Source organism: Salmo salar, chromosome ssa11, assembly GCF_905237065.1.
Source record: "Salmo salar chromosome ssa11, Ssal_v3.1, whole genome shotgun sequence".
Classification (NCBI taxonomy): domain Eukaryota; kingdom Metazoa; phylum Chordata; class Actinopteri; order Salmoniformes; family Salmonidae; genus Salmo; species Salmo salar.
This window is the reverse complement of record NC_059452.1, coordinates 95131634-95150510: the sequence shown is the minus strand read 5'-3', so window position 1 is coordinate 95150510 and position 18877 is coordinate 95131634. Positions and strand designations below refer to the sequence as shown.

Sequence of the window (18877 nt, the reverse complement as noted above, 5' to 3'; positions counted from 1 at the left end):
TCAAAATATATGATCATAGACAGGGAATGTGATCAATATTTACAGTAATATACATGCACATACAATATTCAAGTAGGATATCCATAATCATCTCATCTTGTACACTAGCCTACCCGCACAGCCTGCCAGCACTGTATTGGCAAACTGTTGGCTAGAGCTCATCTGCCAAGACAAAAGTTGAACATTGAACTTTAGATTTTTATTAGGTTCATGAAAACGTAGCGAAAAAGTAAATTTAGTGTGCACTATGTCATCGCTCACTGATTTGTTTCCGCAGCAAGCCAGTTTGGTGGAAACACACCACTTGTGGCGAAATGCGCATATTTCTTTATGCATATGTCTGAATATTCGCATAAAAATCTGTCGCCAATTGGATGGAAACCTAGCTAATTATACCAATTTGTGTGTGTCTGATTCTCTCTGTTATGGCAGTTTTGCTTTCAAAAACGTGGTGGTGTGGAATCTGAGAGTATGCTATCAAACTGTTTTATGTTGTTTATAACAATGCTGAAAATATATTGTTTAAGATTATTTTATTGGACACTGAATTCAAATGGTAGACTTAATTATGTTTTCCAAATGACCGCTCTCAACAAATCAAGTCAGCAGCTTTCTTTAGGCTAAACGACCAGTAGGACTAGCCTACGGTCAAATAGACTAGCCTTTGTGTTTTTGTTCCACAGATCCCCAGCTGATGATTTCTTAACTGGAACCGCTTTATGGAATCTGCTATTTCGAAAGAGAACTAGCGTGGCGTTGTTCTGCTGAGTTGAAGTTTCATTGTGGGATTTCCAAACCCAAGACAGGGCTCTATCTCCATGAGCCCGAAAACGGAAAAACAAGTGACAAAAGAGGAAAAGGAACATGCAACCAGAGGTGAGTAAGTAGCCTACTTAAATTACAGAATTTATGTAGCTTTTTGGAACGCTTTATACGTCACTTTAACTGAAATTTAGGGGGTTAACATAATGTCGGTTAATTATCTTTTAATTAGACTAATTCAGTCCCCTCATCAATAATTGAATATCACAACGGTTTTGACTATTAATAAGGCTATCTAAACACAGTCATACAATTATACAAATAACAGGGGGAAACGACTGAATAAAAATGTGAACAGTGTAGGCTAAACAGAATATTCACTGTGCATGGATTTTAGCAGTGGCGAGAATATGACCGTATGGGCGTGAAACGAGAGAGAGACACCCAGTCTGTTATGCCAACTGTAAGTGCCATAACAGACAAGAAACAGAAGAGAAAATAGACCGCAAGCTCTCACTGGTTTCACTACAGGGAGTACAGTGAGCTCTCACTGGTTTCACTACAGGGAGTACAGTGAGCTCTCACTGGTTTCACTACAGGGAGTACAGTGAGCTCTCACTGGTTTCACTACAGGGAGTACAGTGAGCTCTCACTGGTTTCACCACAGGGAGTACAGCGAGCTCTCACTGGTTTCACCACAGGGAGTACAGCGAGCTCTCACTGGTTTCACTACAGGGAGTACAGCGAGCTCTCACTGGTTTCACTACAGGGAGTACAGCGAGCTCTCACTGGTTTCACTACAGGGAGTACAGCGAGCTCTCATAATAACCTCACATTTATACATTAGAAGAAAAAAAAAGTTCATTCATAGCATTCATATGATTTCAGGAAATTAGGACAATAAAAGCACATAATGCCATCAGATTACATTGCCATAACTTTTAATAATAGGCTAAATGTAATTAAAAATACATATTTAATCATGGTGGGCACTGCAGGCACCTCAGAGACTCGAGGTAATTGTAGCTATTCAGACTCAGGGTAAATCAAAACCGTTATCCAGTAAGAATGCAACAAAACAGCGCTCTCTCTCTCTCTCTCTCTCACTCTCTTTCTCTCTCTCCCTCTTTCACTCTTTCTCTCTCTCTCCCCCTCTCTCTCTGGTAAAAGGTTAGATGTCATTTAGCCAATTTCTAAGGACCCCAAAGGATCTTGAATTTTTAGACTATGGAGCAGATTAAGTTGGTGTAGACACAAACTAATTAAAGTTTATTAAATCATGTGAATTAAGGAGGTTAAATAAAGTGCAGATAAAGCCACAGAAAGGTTGATAAACATGAGGATGTATAAGTTGAGATGATGGAACTTTTAATTGCCTTTTCCTTAGAGGAAAGTAACGTTTAGGTATCTGTGGTAATGTTTCAGCTCAACAGCCATATTGGACATTCCAGACAGACTGTCAAAGGGGTATTGTTTTTCTGTGTCAGACTCAAACATCTTGCATAAACAAATGTTTTTGTATTTTTGTTCCATATGAATTGTTGTTTAATGCCCTGTTCTATGCTGTAGACATGAAAACAAGTGACTGGCAGGTTATTTTTTCCTAAATTAATTGACAGTACAAACTACCTTATTCTAGATTGTTAGGCGGCAGATGGGGGTCTATCTCTGACCATAGCCACAGCCGGCCCTAGGGCTGCAAAACCGCTGTCTCTCAACGCCCACTGATCATGTGTGGACACTAACATAGCCATCCTATCAGCTTATCATCTGCATTAAAGTGTAGATAGCTGGGGATAAAGTACCTTACCATAACTTAACTACACACATTTTTCTTTCTGATTGATACAGTTTCACCTTTTTCATATATGCCAACTGATCATTTACAGTGCCTGCGGAAAGTATTCAGACTTTTTCCACATTTTGTTAGTTTACAGCCTTATTCTAAAATATGTTATATAAAAACACATCCTCAGCAATCTAAACACAGTACCCTATAATGACAAAGCAAAAACAGTTTTTTTTTAAAACATTTTTTCAAATGTGTATATATATATTTTTTTTAAACTGATACCTTATTTACATAAGTATTCAGACCCTTTGATATGAGACTTGAAATTGAGCTCAGGTGCATCCTGTTTCCATTGATCATCCTTGAGATGTTTCTACAACTTGGAGTCCACTTGTGGTAAATTCAATTGATTGGACATGATGTGGAAAGGCACACACCTGTCTATATAAGGTCCCACAGTTGACAGTGCATGTCAGAGCTAAAACCAAGCCATGAGGTCGAAGGAATTGTTCCGTAGAGCTCCGAGACAGGATTGTGTCGTGGCACAGATCTGAGGAAGTGTACCAAAAAAGTTATGCAGCATTGAAGTTCCCCAAGAACACAGTGGCCTCCATCATTCTTAAATGGAAGAAGTTTGGAACCACCAAGACTCTTCCTAGAACTGGCCCCCCGGCCAAACTGAGCAATCAGGGGAGAAGGGCCTTTGTCAGGGAGGTGACCAAGAACCCAGTGGTCACTCTGACAGAGCTCTAGAGTTCCTCTGTGGAGGTGGGAGAACCTTCCAGAAGGACAACCATCTCTGCAGCACTCCACCAATCAGGCCTTCATGGTAGAGTGGCCAGACGGAAGCCAAGTGAAAGGCACATGACAGCCCGCTTGGAGATTGCCAAAAGGCACCTAAAGACCCTCAGACCATGGAAAAAAAAGAGATTGAACTCTTTGGCCTGAATGCGAAGTCTCACTTCTGGATGAAACTTGGCACAATCCCTACAGTGAAGCATGGTGGTGGCAGCATCACGTTGTGGGGATCTTTTTCAGCGGAAAGGACTGGGAGACTAGTCAGGATCGAGGTAAAGATGAACAGAGCAAAGTACAGGGAGATCCTTGATGAAAACCTGCTCCAGAGCACTCAGGACTATAAGACTGGGGCGAAGGTTCACCTTCCAACAGGACAACGACCCTAAGCACACAGCCAAGACAAAGCAGGAGTGGCTTCGGGACAAGTCTCTGAATGACCTTGAGTGACCTGAAAATAGCCGTGCAGTGACGATCCCCATCCAACCTGACAGATTTTGAGAGGATCTGCAGAGAAGAATGGGAGGAACTCCCCTAATACGCTGCTAAATGTGCTTCAACAAAGTACTGAGTAAAGGGTCTGAATACTTATGGAAATGTGAGACTTCATATTTTATAAATGAGCAATAATGTCTAAAATCCTGTTTTTGCTTTGTCATTATGGGTTATTGTGTGTAGGTTGATGAGGGAAAAAACATTTTAATAAATTTTAGAATAAGGCTGTAACCGAACCAAATGTGGAAAAAGGCAATGGGTCTGAATACTTTCCCGAAGGCACTGTATCTCAAAGACAAAGCAAAAGGTATGAGATAAATCAAGAAGGCTTTTATTGAGGACATTTAAATTACATTTTGGGCCACCCACCATTTGTACTAAAACCCCTCTGTCCAATGTCCTTCACCACAGGACCTGCTAGTAAACTTTCACATGACAGGAGCCCCATCGACACATGTCTTGGCAGCATACTCACTCATCCTCAGTACTGGCAGTGCCACGTCACATGTTGCAGTCCAAGTGGTGTACATTACATTCAGAAGAAAGATGCTCAGGCAAGAGATAATTAATATTGGTGTTGTTCCTTTATCTTGCAGGATATTCTGCTGTCTCCGGTGAGAGGCTTATAGACATCAATAATGTGTCAGTTTCTCACTGTGTGTACAGTATGTGTATTGGTAGTGCACAATCTAACTCCTACTAACTTTATGGTAGGTTTTACTATAACCACAGCGCGAGATGTCGCCTTAAGTACACTGGATTATGTTCTGTTGCTGCAGGACTCTAGCTTCTCATCTGTGGATGTGGTGATTATTGAGTCCCCCTGCCATAATACGTGTTACAAAATCTTCTGCTGTCGATTGAAGAAAGCCATCCGAATGGGAAGAGAAATCTCTCCTGAAGGTTTGTCAACAAAAAGGTTATGTTTGCATCTGGTTTGGGTTTTTGATATAGGGCTTTGGGTTTTTCCTTTGAATGACATGTTGATGTCATTCACCAGGATTATTATGTCCCCTTTCACAGCATTGGAATCCCCCCCCCCCCCCAGCCTGCATGCCCCCCCCGTATACTGCAGTATACAGAGTACATTACTCAGTTTTATCACTCTTACATGCATGTGTGCACTTGTGCAATATAGCTGAATGGGCTGTGAACATAAGTATTGCCATGTACAGTATTTGATTGAATCTTTCATAAATGGATCTGATTCTGAATGTTGCAAACACAAAGATTCTACCACAACTGCATTCACAATCTGCACTCCACACAAAAAAAGATATGCTTCTGATGATGATGATAATGATGATGATAATTTTATTGATGTGATGATGACCCTCGCTAGACACAACAAACTGCCAACATCCAGAACAGATTTGATTGTGATTCCTTCTGCCCCTGAGTGCTTCACAACAATCACCTTGGATTTCACAACTGAGTCGGTGTCTCTCTTCTGCATGTCCGTGTCTCAATGGTGCTGGATGCAGCACCGTAAACCTTCCATGCTTTTTTCCTTCATGGGAGAAGTACTAAGGGATGATGTCTTGTACCACATTTTATGAATGTGTGCAGAGCTCTGGGCCCGTATTCCTAAAGCGTCTCAGAGCTCTGGGCCCATATTCCTAAAGCGTCTCAGAGCTCTGGGCCCGTATTCATAAAGCGTCTCAGAGCTCTAAGCCTGTATTCATAAAGCGCCTCAGAGCTCTGGGCCGTATTCATAAAGCTTCTCAGAGCTCTGGGCCCATATTCATAAAGCTTCTCAGAGCTCTGGGCCCATATTCATAAAGCGTCTCAGAGCTCTAAGCCTGTATTCATAAAGCGCCACAGAGCTCTAAGCCCATATTCATAAAGCGTCTCAGAGCTCTAAGCCTGTATTCATAAAGCTTCTCAGAGCTCTAAGCCTGTATTCATAAAGCGCCACAGAGCTCTAAGCCCATATTCATAAAGCGCCACAGAGCTCTAAGCCCATATTCATAAAGCGTCTCAGAGCTCTAAGCCTGTATTCATAAAGCTTCTCAGAGCTCTGGGCCCGTATTCATAAAGCTTCTCAGAGCTCTGGGCCCGTATTCATAAAGCTTCTCAGAGCTCTAAGCCTGTATTCATAAAGCGCCTCAGAGCTCTGGGCCCGTATTCATAAAGCGCCTCAGAGCTCTGGGCCCGTATTCATAAAGCGCCTCAGAGCTCTAAGCCTGTATTCATAAAGCGCCTCAGAGCTCTAAGCCTGTATTCATAAAGCGTCTCAGAGCTCTAAGCCTGTATTCAAAAAGCGTCTCAGAGCTCTAAGCCTGTATTCATAAAGCTTCTCAGAGCTCTAAGCCTGTATACATAAAGCTTCTCAGAGCTCTAAGCCTGTATTCATAAAGCTTCTCAGAGCTCTAAGCCTGTATTCATAAAGCGTCTCAGAGCTCTAAGCCTGTATTCATAAAGCTTCTCAGAGCTCTGGGCCTGTATTCATAAAGCTTCTCAGAGCTCTAAGCCTGTATTCATAAAGCGTCTCAGAGCTCTAAGCCTGTATTCATAAAGCGCCACAGAGCTCTAAGCCCATATTCATAAAGCGTCTCCGAGCTCTAAGCCTGTATTCATAAAGCTTCTCAGAGCTCTAAGCCTGTATTCATAAAGCGCCACAGAGCTCTAAGCCCATATTCATAAAGCGCCACAGAGCTCTAAGCCCATATTCATAAAGCGTCTCAGAGCTCTAAGCCTGTATTCATAAAGCTTCTCAGAGCTCTAAGCCCGTATTCATAAAGCGTCTCAGAGCTCTGGGCCCATATTCATAAAGCTTCTCAGAGCTCTAAGCCTGTATTCATAAAGCGTCTCAGAGCTCTAAGCCTGTATTCATAAAGCGTCTCAGAGCTCTAAGCCTGTATTCATAAAGCGCCTTCAGAGCTCTGGGCCCGTATTCATAAAGCGTCTCAGAGCTCTGGGCCCGTATTCATAAAGCGTCTCAGAGCTCTAAGCCGGTATTCATAAAGCGTCTCAGAGCTCTGGGTTCGTATTCATAAAGCGTCTCAGAGCTCTAAGCCTGTATTCATAAAGCGCCTTCAGAGCTCTGGGCCCGTATTCATAAAGCTTCTCAGAGCTCTGGGCCCGTATTCATAAAGCTTCTCAGAGGTCTGGGTCTGTATTCATAAAGCGCCTCAGAGCTCTGGGCCCGTATTCATAAAGCTTCTCAGAGCTCTGGGCCCGTATTCATAAAGCTTCTCAGAGCTCTGGGCCCGTATTCATAAAGCTTCTCAGAGCTCTAAGCCTGTATTCATAAAGCGCCTCAGAGCTCTGGGCCCGTATTCATAAAGCGCCTCAGAGCTCTGGGCCCGTATTCATAAAGCGCCTCAGAGCTCTAAGCCTGTATTCATAAAGCGTCTCAGAGCTCTAAGCCTGTATTCATAAAGCGTCTCAGAGCTCTAAGCCTGTATTCATAAAGCTTCTCAGAGCTCTAAGCCTGTATTCATAAAGCGCCTCAGAGCTCTAAGCCTGTATTCATAAAGCTTCTCAGAGCTCTAAGCCTGTATTCATAAAGCGTCTCAGAGCTCTAAGCCTGTATTCATAAAGCGCCTCAGAGCTCTGGGCCTGTATTCATAAAGCTTCTCAGAGCTCTAAGCCTGTATTCATAAAGCGTCTCAGAGCTCTAAGCCTGTATTCATAAAGCGTCTCAGAGCTCTAGGCCTGTATTCATAAAGCGTCTCAGAGCTCTAAGCCTGTATTCATAAAGCGTCTCAGAGCTCTAAGCCTGTATTCATAAAGCGTCTCAGAGCTCTAAGCCTGTATTCATAAAGCTTCTCAGAGCTCTAAGCCTGTATTCATAAAGCGCCTCAGAGCTCTAAGCCTGTATTCATAAAGCGTCTCAGAGCTCTAAGTAAGCCTGTATTCATAAAGCGTCTCAGAGCTCTAAGCCTGTATTCATAAAGCTTCTCAGAGCTCTAAGCCTGTATTCATAAAGCTTCTCAGAGCTCTAAGCCTGTATTCATAAAGCGCCACAGAGCTCTAAGCCTGTATTCATAAAGCTTCTCAGAGCTCTAAGCCTGTATTCATAAAGCTTCTCAGAGCTCTAAGCCTGTATTCATAAAGCTTCTCAGAGCTCTAAGCCTGTATTCATAAAGCTTCTCAGAGCTCTAAGCCTGTATTCATAAAGCTTCTCAGAGCTCTAAGCCTGTATTCATAAAGCGTCTCAGAGCTCTAAGCCTGTATTCATAAAGCTTCTCAGAGCTCTAAGCCCGTATTCATAAAGCGTCTCAGAGCTCTAAGCCCGTATTCATAAAGCGTCTCAGAGCTCTAAGCCCGTATTCATAAAGCTTCTCAGAGCTCTAAGCCTGTATTCATAAAGCTTCTCAGAGCTCTGGGCCTGTATTCATAAAGCTTCTCAGAGCTCTAAGCCTGTATTCATAAAGGGTCTCAGAGTCGGGGTGCTTCTAGGATCAGATTCCCCCTGTCCATATAATCTTAATCAGAAAGGCAAAACTGATCCTTGATCAGTTCTCCTACTCTGAGCCACTTTATGAGGGAGAGGTAGAGGTCAGTCCTATTTAACTTTCATTTGGCTCCATCTACTGGAGAGTATTCAAGTATAAAGAGTGACAACTCAACAGAGAGAAGTTACTATCAGTTTGTGATGCTCATGCTGCACATAACATAGTGTCCCTGATATATCCTACCTTGCAAATACAATATGTAGACTAAAGGATTGGAATTGGATTGGAAAAGAATGCCCCTGCCCTGAGATGAGATTATGGGAAATTGTTTCTGGAAGCTGACTATTGTTTCTACCTTGAAGCTTTTCCCAATGACTGTGGAAATGTTTATGTTTGTAAGAGTGGTCAGTTAGTCTTTAGAACGTTACCTAATAATAGACAGGGTCATAATATGCCTGCGTCATATAGATTGTCATTTATATACTAAATAGCCTTCTCCCTGGACTAATTAGGACTGATTTTAATCTAATTCTTGAAAAGCTAATTTTATTTAGATAATTTCTCTAATGCAAACCCGTTATGATTCACCATGATGACAAGCATCTTCATGTCTAAACAGATTATTTTGGGTCGTAACAGGATGGAAGCTAATAGAACCGTCCAGCGCAGGAGGCCTAGGAACACTCTTCTTTATTACTTCACTATCTTATTAGCTGCTGATCAAATCTTTAAGGGTGGGGGATTGCTTTGATTCCGTTTTCTTTCCTTGCCTGTTTTACTAATGTTGTAGGAGAATTGTATGTAATGGAGACCTGCGGTCTATTGCATGTTTATCAATTCAGCCATGAAGACATCAATGTCACAGTCCATAACATTCGCCATTTACAGTACTTTTAACGCCAGGGTGAATAAAATGAACATTTGCCATAACAATGGATAGACTTCTAAGCCATTATAGGCCATTTGATGTTTGTAAAGGGGTTCCCTTATCTTCCCGCACACCAGCGTAGTCTACAGTGGCCCAGTAATGGACGGTTTTGGCCGATCAGCGATGCCTTGGGATAAATCATTAATGAGCATTCCTGAAGACATAATGGCCTTCCACTAATGCGTTATAATGATCTCCTATCACAACCACGTGCACGGATTTAATGGATGGAATGCCTTTGAGAATTCTCCGTTTAAACTTCGAAAAGTCCTCTCCCCTTTCACTGTGCATATCGGAAGAGCTAAAACATTAACAAAGAGCTCCTCCTTGGCTCCGCGAAGCATGACTTTCCCTCTCCGGAGATCAACATCAGGTGCGCTCATTTAAATACATTTTATTATTGAAAGATAGACTAATCTTTATGTTTTCAAAATAAAGTACAAAAAAAGGCGTTTGGTTTTGGAAGGAGGCCCAGGTCAATTCAATCAAATATTAGGTCAAGCCTACTCGCCTAATGCTCCTGTAAGCATGGATTGAAGTAGTCCCCCCAACCCGGTGCTGATCTTAAAGGTTACGGTCCAAAGAGCTGATGTCGTGACATTCCCTGTCGAATATAATTTAATAGGTGTTTCACAGAAATAGAAGTGTACTTTTGCGCTGTCCAAGGTGCTGAAGTTATAAGTGACTCTCCCTGTCCAAGGTGCTGACGTTATGAGTGATACATTTGTTTGCTTTCCTGCGATATTTTATGTAAACAAAATGGATATGTTCAAAGTTTAGTTCTTGTTGTTGTTTGTGCGGTTGTTATTTTAACTGTTGACAAGAGATTGCAAGAATTTTTAGTAATGTGTGAGTGATTCTTTATGAAATGCAGGTGGCGCAATTGAAAATATTATCTGGCCAATATCTTCAGCAAAGGGCCAAAGAGAGAGGGCAATTGAATACCAAAGGAAAGGATACTGATAATCAAAACAACGAGATTTATAGCACGAATGAAGCAACCCAGACCTATGATTTTCTGGAATTATATAGCCAAATACTAAAACGGTTCTAATAATCTATGGGTAAATGTTTATTTCACATTCAGTTTCAATCACAAATAGTATTGCTTATGCTTTAATTATTTATCAAAATAAAACTAGGAGTCGTCACTCATTGATCCCCTATCAACTTTCATTTATTTTTTAGGGCAAATTATACTCAAATCAACTTTTTGTTATTGTTAATGTCGTTGACGTTATTGTTGTTATTGCCTTTTTATTTGTACTCTTCTTATTTTATTATATTGGATGAAAGGTTAATTCAATTTAGGATAGGCCTAAATGCCGCCAAATCCGACACCACAACAAAACTTCAATGCATTTCAATCTGATGACAGATGTGGTTGTTGCCTGACTCAAGAGAGGCAACAGACAGATGTTACCCCAAGATGAAGACCCCCACCAAAGTCTTGAGTCCGAGCTTATGTTCTCGGCGCTTCGGAAAGCACCAATTTAAGCCTCTCGAAAGTATAGGCTATTATGCAGATTCACTTCACATGGCCGCAGCCCTATTGGAGAGGCGACAGGGGAGCTGAATGAGCTTAATCTGCCGAAAAACAAGTTCGTTTTAGCAGAAAGCACTAATCTAGGAACACCTCCCTCCCCTGATTATTTTGCCATGAGACCATAGGGTGCTATCAGTGATCTTCTGTTCTCCCTGGATTTATATGATGCGACGTTTTCTTTCTGTGTTTTGCATCAGCGTCTCATGTCTTGCCTGTCACATGCCGATATTCAGTTAGGAATATGCCTGCAGAAAGCGCCCGCAGTTTTCCTAATGTATTTTGTTCAGACTCCTATGCCGCAATTCATATCGCAGAGATGGAGAGGTGGAAGGAATAGTAGCGGAATCTCTGCACCAAAATGAGGCAAGACCTCCCCCTCTCGCTCCCCCTCTCGCTCCCTCTCTCTCTCCCTCTCTTTCGCCATAGCCTAACATATGAGTGTTATACCACGTGGCTCTATCAGCCTTTACTGTAAGTCATACTGTAGGTTATGTGGCATTGGCTCCAAACCTGAGGAGAGGATTGCTTGCGGTTGCTGCATTAATGGCACACACAACTATGACAAGAGTTGTTTCATTGATTGAAAAGCATTTTGAGGACTGGATTTTTCTCACGGAGGGTGGATGGATACATCACAGCGGGTGTGCACGCATGAGAAGCTGCAGTGATCAACAACAAATCGAATGTATAAATTGGAGAGACTAGCTGTTGATTCACAGCTGAAGGCGCACGAGCCCATTGGGCACAGACGTCAATTCAACGTCTATTCCATGTTGGTTCAACGCAATTGCATTGAATTGGCATTGAATTGACGTGGAAACAACGTTGATTAAACCAGTGTTTGTCAGTGGGAGGTTTGTCTGCTCGGAATATCCAGAATCTTTTTTTTTCTCCAGCTGTGACAATAAAACTATAATGACTATGTTACGCACTTTAAGGATATAATGGATTATTTGGTTTACATAAAAACAATACTGCTTAGATTTCATTGGATAATATTCATTATTTGGTGAGTGGTGAGTATAGAATTTTCTTCTGGGACGTTTTGCCATCACTAAACCGCCAAACTGGCGATGGCCGCTGCGATCGCCAGCTCCCTCATTCGGCAAAAGAGGGAGCGGGAGCGGGAGAAGGCGAATGCCTGCCGCTGCGCAAGCAGTCCGAATATTTGCAAAGCAGGGGACAGGGGACCCTGTGAGAAACCGAGCAAGCTGAACGTGTTCTCACGCGTCAAACTCTTTGGCTCTAAGAAACGGAAGAGAATAAGTCGACCAGGTGTGCTCTTGAGTGTGATTTCTCGACATAACACAAGAACTGTCATCATCATAATCATCATCACCACCAACAATTCGAACACCACGAACACTTCCATCCTCTCCCATTTTAAATGTGAAGACCTCAGTGTAATGGCACCTCTGTCCAAATTCTGATGGTATAGTATAAGAAATACATTATTTGACTATCTATCCATCAACCTGTCGTGATCCTGCAAGTCCATACACTCATCAATGAATTACCTCACTCTAACACTTAAGACACTGTCACCATCTGAAAAGTGCACAACATATTCAGGCTTCTGTTGTGCATGATATTATCATCTTAACAAGAATGACATTCAAAGTACAGTGTCAGTGTACAGTATCCAGACAGCTAGATCACCTGTTTTTGAAACGATGAATGAGCTTGATATTGCATGGCCAGCCACCACTATCCCAGGTACCCATCACACTGTTTAGGGTTTGTGCCACAGTGTGATGTCTGTGGGCTGCCTCAGGTTCCCTGGGTAGTTTACTACTGACTGTGTGTGAAGCAGTAGTAAACTAGCTAGTATAATTGGACTATAGACTTGGTATATGTCCAATATCTCCTCTCTTCTTCTCTCGTCGCTCTCCTCCTGTTCTCACATTCTGCCCTGTTGTCTCCACAGAACCCCAGCTCAAGGGGATAGTGACGAGGCTGTACAGCCGCACAGGCTTCTGCCTTCAGATGCAGGCTGATGGAACCATCGATGGAACCAAGGACGAAGACAACAGCTATGGTAGGACTATGTGTTTTTGACTGTGTTTTTGCCTTGAATTCGTTCAGATTTCAGATTATTGTGATATAGAATTCAAGAAGAGAGAATAGTCGACTTCAGCTCTTTTGCTCAATGTTTTCTGTAGCTCTATGTTCGCTATTACATCTCCAGTAGTATGTTTCTCTTATACTGTCTACACGCATAAAAAAGGTGCTATCTAGAACCTAAAAGGGTTCTTTGGCTGTCCCCATAGGAGAACCCTTTGAAGAACCCTTTTTGGTTCCAGGTAGAACGCTTTTGGTTCCAGGTAGAACCCTTTTGAGTTCCATGTAGAACCCTTTACACAGAGTGTTCTTCATGGAACCCAAAAGAGTTCTACATGGAACCAAAAAGGGTTCTACCTGTCTACATATGGGGACAACAGAAGAACCCTGTTTTCTAAAAGTGTACTACCTACCCTCTCTTTTGTATTCCACATCCACATTGCAGCTGTGTTCAACCTCATTCCTGTTGGGCTGCGAGTGGTGGCCATCCAGGGGGTTCAGACCAAGCTCTACCTAGCCATGAACAACGACGGCTTCCTCTACACTTCGGTGAGTCTCACTTTACATTTTAGTCATTTAGCAGAAACTCTTATCCAGGGTGAAGTGCCTTGCTCAAGGGCACATCGACAGATTATTCACCTAGTCGGCTCGGGGATTCAAACCAGCAACCTTTCGCTTACTGGCCAAACACTCTTAACTGCTAGGCTAACTACCGACTCCTTTGGGTCTCCTACACACTTCCCTAGTTAGGCTTCCATGTGGCAGGGTGTATATCACATTATAAACATGGTGGTTTGAGCCCTGAATGCTGATTGGCTGACAGCTGTGCTATATCAGATAGTATACCACGGTATGACAAAACAATTATTTTTACTGCTCTAATTGGTAACCAGTTTATAGTAGCAATAAGGCACCTCGGGAGTTTGTGGTATTGGGGCAATATACAGCGTTGTGTCTTGCCTAAGAACAGCCCTTAGCCGTGGTATATTGGCCCTATACCACAAACCCCTGAGATGCCTTTTTGCTTAAGTATACTACTACCTGTGTTACTGAGCTAATTGACTACGTTGAAGGTCACCTTATCTGCCATGTTAATTATATTTAAGCATCAGTTGTTGGTGTGAAAACCAAAGTGACTGGAGTGATGACTAAGGTCAGTAGTTGTGCAGTAGTTGCTGTTGTGAGTGTGGTAGTGGCCACCACATTGTGATTTTAACTTGTAATAGCGATCTTGTCCCTCTGTTTATGTCCCCATTGGTAACCTGGGGGCCATCTTTACGAGAGGGCTGGTTTGTTTTCTGGGGAGTTGGAAGTTACCATGGAGACACATGAGTATGGAAATGCTCTTTGAAGTTTGGATTGTTTCAGCTCTGGTGAGGTCATTTAGCAATCTGGATGGAAAAATACAGCATGGGCTGAATGTTAGACAGTGTATTTAGATTCATTCTGTTTATTTAGCTAAGTTGCCTAAAGCCTAGCCTGTGTGCATGTGTGCGTGCGTGTGATTGGATGTGTGTGTGTGTGTGTGTGTGTGTGTGTGTGTGTGTGTGTGTGTGTGTGTGTGTGTGTGTGTGTGTGTGTGTGTGTGTGTGTGCGAGCGAGCGAGTGAGTGTGTGATTGGGTGTGTGTATTATCACCATAGACATTGGTGTCTCTTGCAGAATGAGGTTTTGTATCGATCTTTGCCAATTAAAGTATTGACCTTTGACCTTTGTCTGGCAATTGAATGAGTCTGTGTTTTCAAACTGTTCAGGTGAAAAGTAATCAGCTCGCCACAACAATCTGAGCTGTTAGAGTGATGGATGAGCAAGCTGTAAGACTGATGGATGGCTCATGGTGGCTCCTATAGTCTGACATTCCCATCATAGGCCTGTTCACACAGTATGGCAAGCGAGTTTCATTCAGCTCATCAGTCAACTGAGGTTTTCACAACTCAATTCTGAAAGCAACCAGTTGTAAGGGATCTCTTACTGTAGATTAGCAGCTGGGCACTTTGGAGCAGGCCTATGCTGTTTAGCAGCTGGGCACTTTGGAGCAGGCCTATGCTGTTTAGCAGCTGGGCACTTTGGAGCAGGCCTATGCTGTTTAGCAGCTGGGCACTTTGGAGCAGGCCTATGCTGTTTAGCAGCTGGGCACTTTGGAGCAGGCCTATGCTGTTTAGCAGCTGGGCACTTTGGGGCAGGCCTATGCTGTTTAGCAGCTGGGCACTTTGGGGCAGGCCTATGCTGTTTAGCAGCTGGGCACTTTGGGGCAGGCCTATGCTGTTTAGCAGCTGGGCACTTTGGGGCAGGCCTATGCTGTTTTGCAGCTGGGCACTTTGGGGCAGGCCTATGCTGTTTAGCAGCTGGGCACTTTGGGGCAGGCCTATGCTGTTTAGCAACTGGGCACTTTGGGGCAGGCCTATGCTGATTTGTAAGCTGTGCACGTCAAAGGTTCCCAGCCATAGAAATGGAATTGGTCCCAACTTTTAGTTCAGCCTTCTGTACTGCTCTGGACAGATTCTGGTAGTGCTTCATGCCAGGTAGTTAGTCCATCCCTTCTGTCCTCATTCACTTCACTTTGGACATTTGATATGAATGGATAGCCTTGGTGAGAGTGAAATGGCTGAAACTAAGTGAAGCTTTCTTTCTTTCTCTCCCTCTCTTTCTATCCCTTTCTGTTTCTTCTCTCTTTATTTCTCTCACATTCACACTCCCGTCTTTATCGCCTCTCTGTCTCCCTCTTTAGGAACACTTCACCCCGGAGTGTAAGTTCAAGGAGTCAGTGTTTGAGAACTACTACGTGACCTACTCCTCCATGCTCTACAGACAGCAGCAGTCGGGCAGGGCCTGGTACCTTGGCCTCAATAAAGAGGGAGTCATCATGAAAGGGAACCATGTGAAGAAGAATAAACCATCAGGCCACTTCATCCCCAAGCCACTGAAAGGTGAGTGGGTCTTACTCTAAGGCAGGGGTGGGCAATTCCAGTCCTCGAGGGCCTGATTTGTGACAGCTTTGCCCCAGCTCCAGCTAACACACCTGACTCCAATAATCACCAAATCATGATCTTCAGTTTAGAATGACATTTGATTAATCAGCTGTGTTTGCTAGGGATGGAGAAACAGTGTGACACCAATCAGGCCCTCGGAGTTGCCCATCCCCGCTCTAAGGCGTCCACATGCTTCCAAGCCAAAACAGTTTGGAAGGGTTTGTGCATATATTATGATGACATTTTGTGAAGTTTTTGTTTGTTTTGGACTTTTTTGGGGGCTGTTCGAGCACATAAACATTTTTCTGGAGACAAGCCAAAGTCGGTAGCTGAAGTCTACGCCCCTTCGTCGGTGATTGGTCAACAGTAGGGATTCTTCAATAACGTCTGTTGTCATTCAACAAGAGACAAATCATTTATTCATGCACATTTTTCATTGACAAATACTGCAGCAAAAATCTTAGATGTAAAATTGCACGACTAAGATCTCCTCGGCAAAAACGGCAATTAATGACAGCAATTTACATAGCAGATTTCTTGAGTTATCTTAATTCAGACTATTATGAGGAAGTGTATACTGGCTATGGCGTCTCAAAATGGACAAACTGTAAGGGCCGACGCCGGACAGGAGAAGCAGGTACGGGGAGTCAGACATTTATTCGGGAACAGACAAGGAAACAAGACAGGAACAGCGTCGGAACACGGGTAACAAGGACATGAGACAATTAATTCCGAAGCCGGGAACAGAGCTTGGGAACAGACAGATATAGGGAAGGTAATGACACAAGTAATTGAGTCCACGTGAGTTCAATGATCGCTGATGCGCATGACGGGGGGAAGGCAGGTGTGGCTTGAGTGCGTAATGCTGGGGATCCTGGCGTCCTAGAGCGCCAGGGGGAGGAAGAGCGGGAGCAGACGTGACACAAACAGTACTATTGACACTTTTTTTCTTATTTTTCAAGCTAATGTCTTTTAAGGGAGCCGAATGGAAGCATGCTGACGCCTTTACTCTGAGAGGCTGTGAGTGGGTCTTACTCTCTGTGTGTGTGTGTTGAAGGTTGTTGGGGTAACTGTTGGAGTTAAGGGCCTTGTTAGAAAGACTCCCCCTAGTATATCGTTGCATTTTACAGAAGAATATCATGTTGTCAAAGGCTCTGCACAATACAGATCTTTACCAAACCTGATACCCTATTGTCTTCCAGTTGCCATGTACAGGGAACCCTCTCTCCATGATCTGACCGAGTTCTCCCGCTCCGGCAGCGGTACTCCCACTAAGAGCCGTAGTGCGTCAGCCCTGCTGAACGGAGGAGGGAAGACACTGAGCCAGAACGAGCAGTCCACATAGCTGTGGTGGTCAGCGTCAGGCAGAGGGTAGTTCTCACTGTAAGCAGACTCAACTGATCCTCATCAAACTGAACAGGTGGAGAGGAAGCAAATTAGCTTAGCTTAGTGTGTACTGAAACCACTGTGACAGACTATGACATCATCAATTAAATAAATCCATGAGCGAGCTTCTGCGGGTCAACTTTGCTATGAACTTCGATACGAAAAGCCTAAGCCATTTTGCTGGTCTGGAATTTATATTCTTCCTTGTATTCTTGAGCATATGTAGTGTATTACCAATGTATATCTCTCTGAAGGTCTTGAGAGGGAGAGTTACTGGTCAGTATTTATGTGGTCCATCAACTGTTGCTTTCATGCCGCCTAAAAAAAGCTTTTTTGTGTGTTTGAGTCCAAGGTGTACATATCTGCAAGCCTTCTGCCTCGTCTACCATATAAATTGCTTGCCAGCTATACTGACTGCGATCATTTGTTCCTGTGTACCAAAGAGTCAAGCGTGTTTCTCTAGTTTTACTCAAGGCAAAGAAAGAAAGAAATCGAATCACAAGCATAGGCCATGCCCTAAATCTGTCTTACCTACTACTAAAACTGCACACTGTGTAGTGTGTACTAATCGTACTACAAACTGTGTAGTGTGTACTAATCGTACTACAAACTATTTAGAACGTACTGTTTAGTAAACATTTATGCAGTAAGCAACAAATATCAACATACTAGGCTCACCCATACTGAGAATGCATCATCTAATGCACAATTGCGTTGTTTTCCGACATTCATTCGTTTTGGTACAACCCATCCCCCTTTTTTGATTATCAGCTGATATGTTGTCAAACACACGTGAGTCTAAAAAGACAAATCTCTTCCTCAGTAGCATGACATCCTGGCATTTAAAACATACTCCATTTTCAAAATGTGTCATACTATGAAACGTTCTATTTTCGCATACCCAATCAGTCTACTAGTTACAACACAAGGAGGCGACGGGTGATCGGACACGGACAATGTGTGGTCTACAGCAACTTGTTTTAATAATAAAATAGAGAAACCGAGTAGTTGTTTAAAAACTTATGTCAGCCCTTTTACAGTATTGTGTCATTAGTAGGCTCCTTTGACATAAACTATAAACAACATTTCATATGGTATTTAGATGTATTCAGTCATTTGTTTGCGTGTGTGTGAAAGGATAATAACATAATCCTTGATTTTTTTATTTTACCATCAAATGGGGATTATTAGTGAAATTGAGGGCTCTTACAGATTAAATGATTGTTTGTATTCTCCTGCATTGTTTTTTCCTCCTGGAGCGAATATATGCTTATGTCTATCATTTTGATTGATTGATTGATTGACACTATTATTGCATGGGAGACTGTGGACCTCTGGGAAATAGCAGCATGATGTACTGTAGGTCTACTATGCTTATTATCTACCTGTTTTTGACCCTGTGCTCCAGTCTATACCAGACTACAAGTGAATGATCCACAGAGCACAGATACACTTTTAATCTGGTACCTTCTTGCAGTAGGTTATTTGTTGTTCTAACGAAAATGCACTGAATAAAATGTTTTTAAGGAAATACAAATTTTGTTAAATTGTGCTTTATTTTTGTCCTTCTTTCCCACCTGTTGATATTGGCTCCACCCCGTGCATGAAAGGGTTATTAATTAATCCACCATCATCAACACCATCATATGGATGGAATAGCTAGATCATCATCAATTAATCCCAAGGGAAATGGGCCTATACTCATTCACAAAGCATCTCAGAGTAGGAGTGCTGATCCAGG

The 18877-nt window shown here is 42.8% G+C and overlaps 1 protein-coding gene across 4 annotated transcripts; it reads left to right on the top strand.

Annotated features, from left to right (window-relative positions):
• Positions 1 to 672: 672 nt before the first annotated feature.
• Positions 673 to 18673, top strand: LOC106563695 (fibroblast growth factor 13). Of its 4 annotated transcripts, XM_014129503.2 has the most exons (6): positions 673 to 876; positions 4624 to 4747; positions 12649 to 12759; positions 13228 to 13331; positions 15510 to 15708; positions 16953 to 18673. In XM_014129503.2, the coding sequence occupies exons 1-6, from the start codon at positions 865 to 867 to the stop codon at positions 17093 to 17095; spliced, it is 693 nt and encodes a 230-aa protein (XP_013984978.1). In that variant the 5' UTR covers positions 673 to 864; the 3' UTR covers positions 17096 to 18673. The 4 variants fall into 4 exon arrangements, with proteins under 4 accessions (XP_013984978.1, XP_013984979.1, XP_013984980.1 ...); XM_014129504.2 differs by lacking the exon at positions 4624 to 4747 and having other exon boundaries at positions 675 to 876; XM_014129505.2 differs by lacking the exons at positions 673 to 876; positions 4624 to 4747 and adding an exon at positions 9473 to 9548.
• The last annotated feature ends 204 nt before the right edge of the window (positions 18674 to 18877 follow it).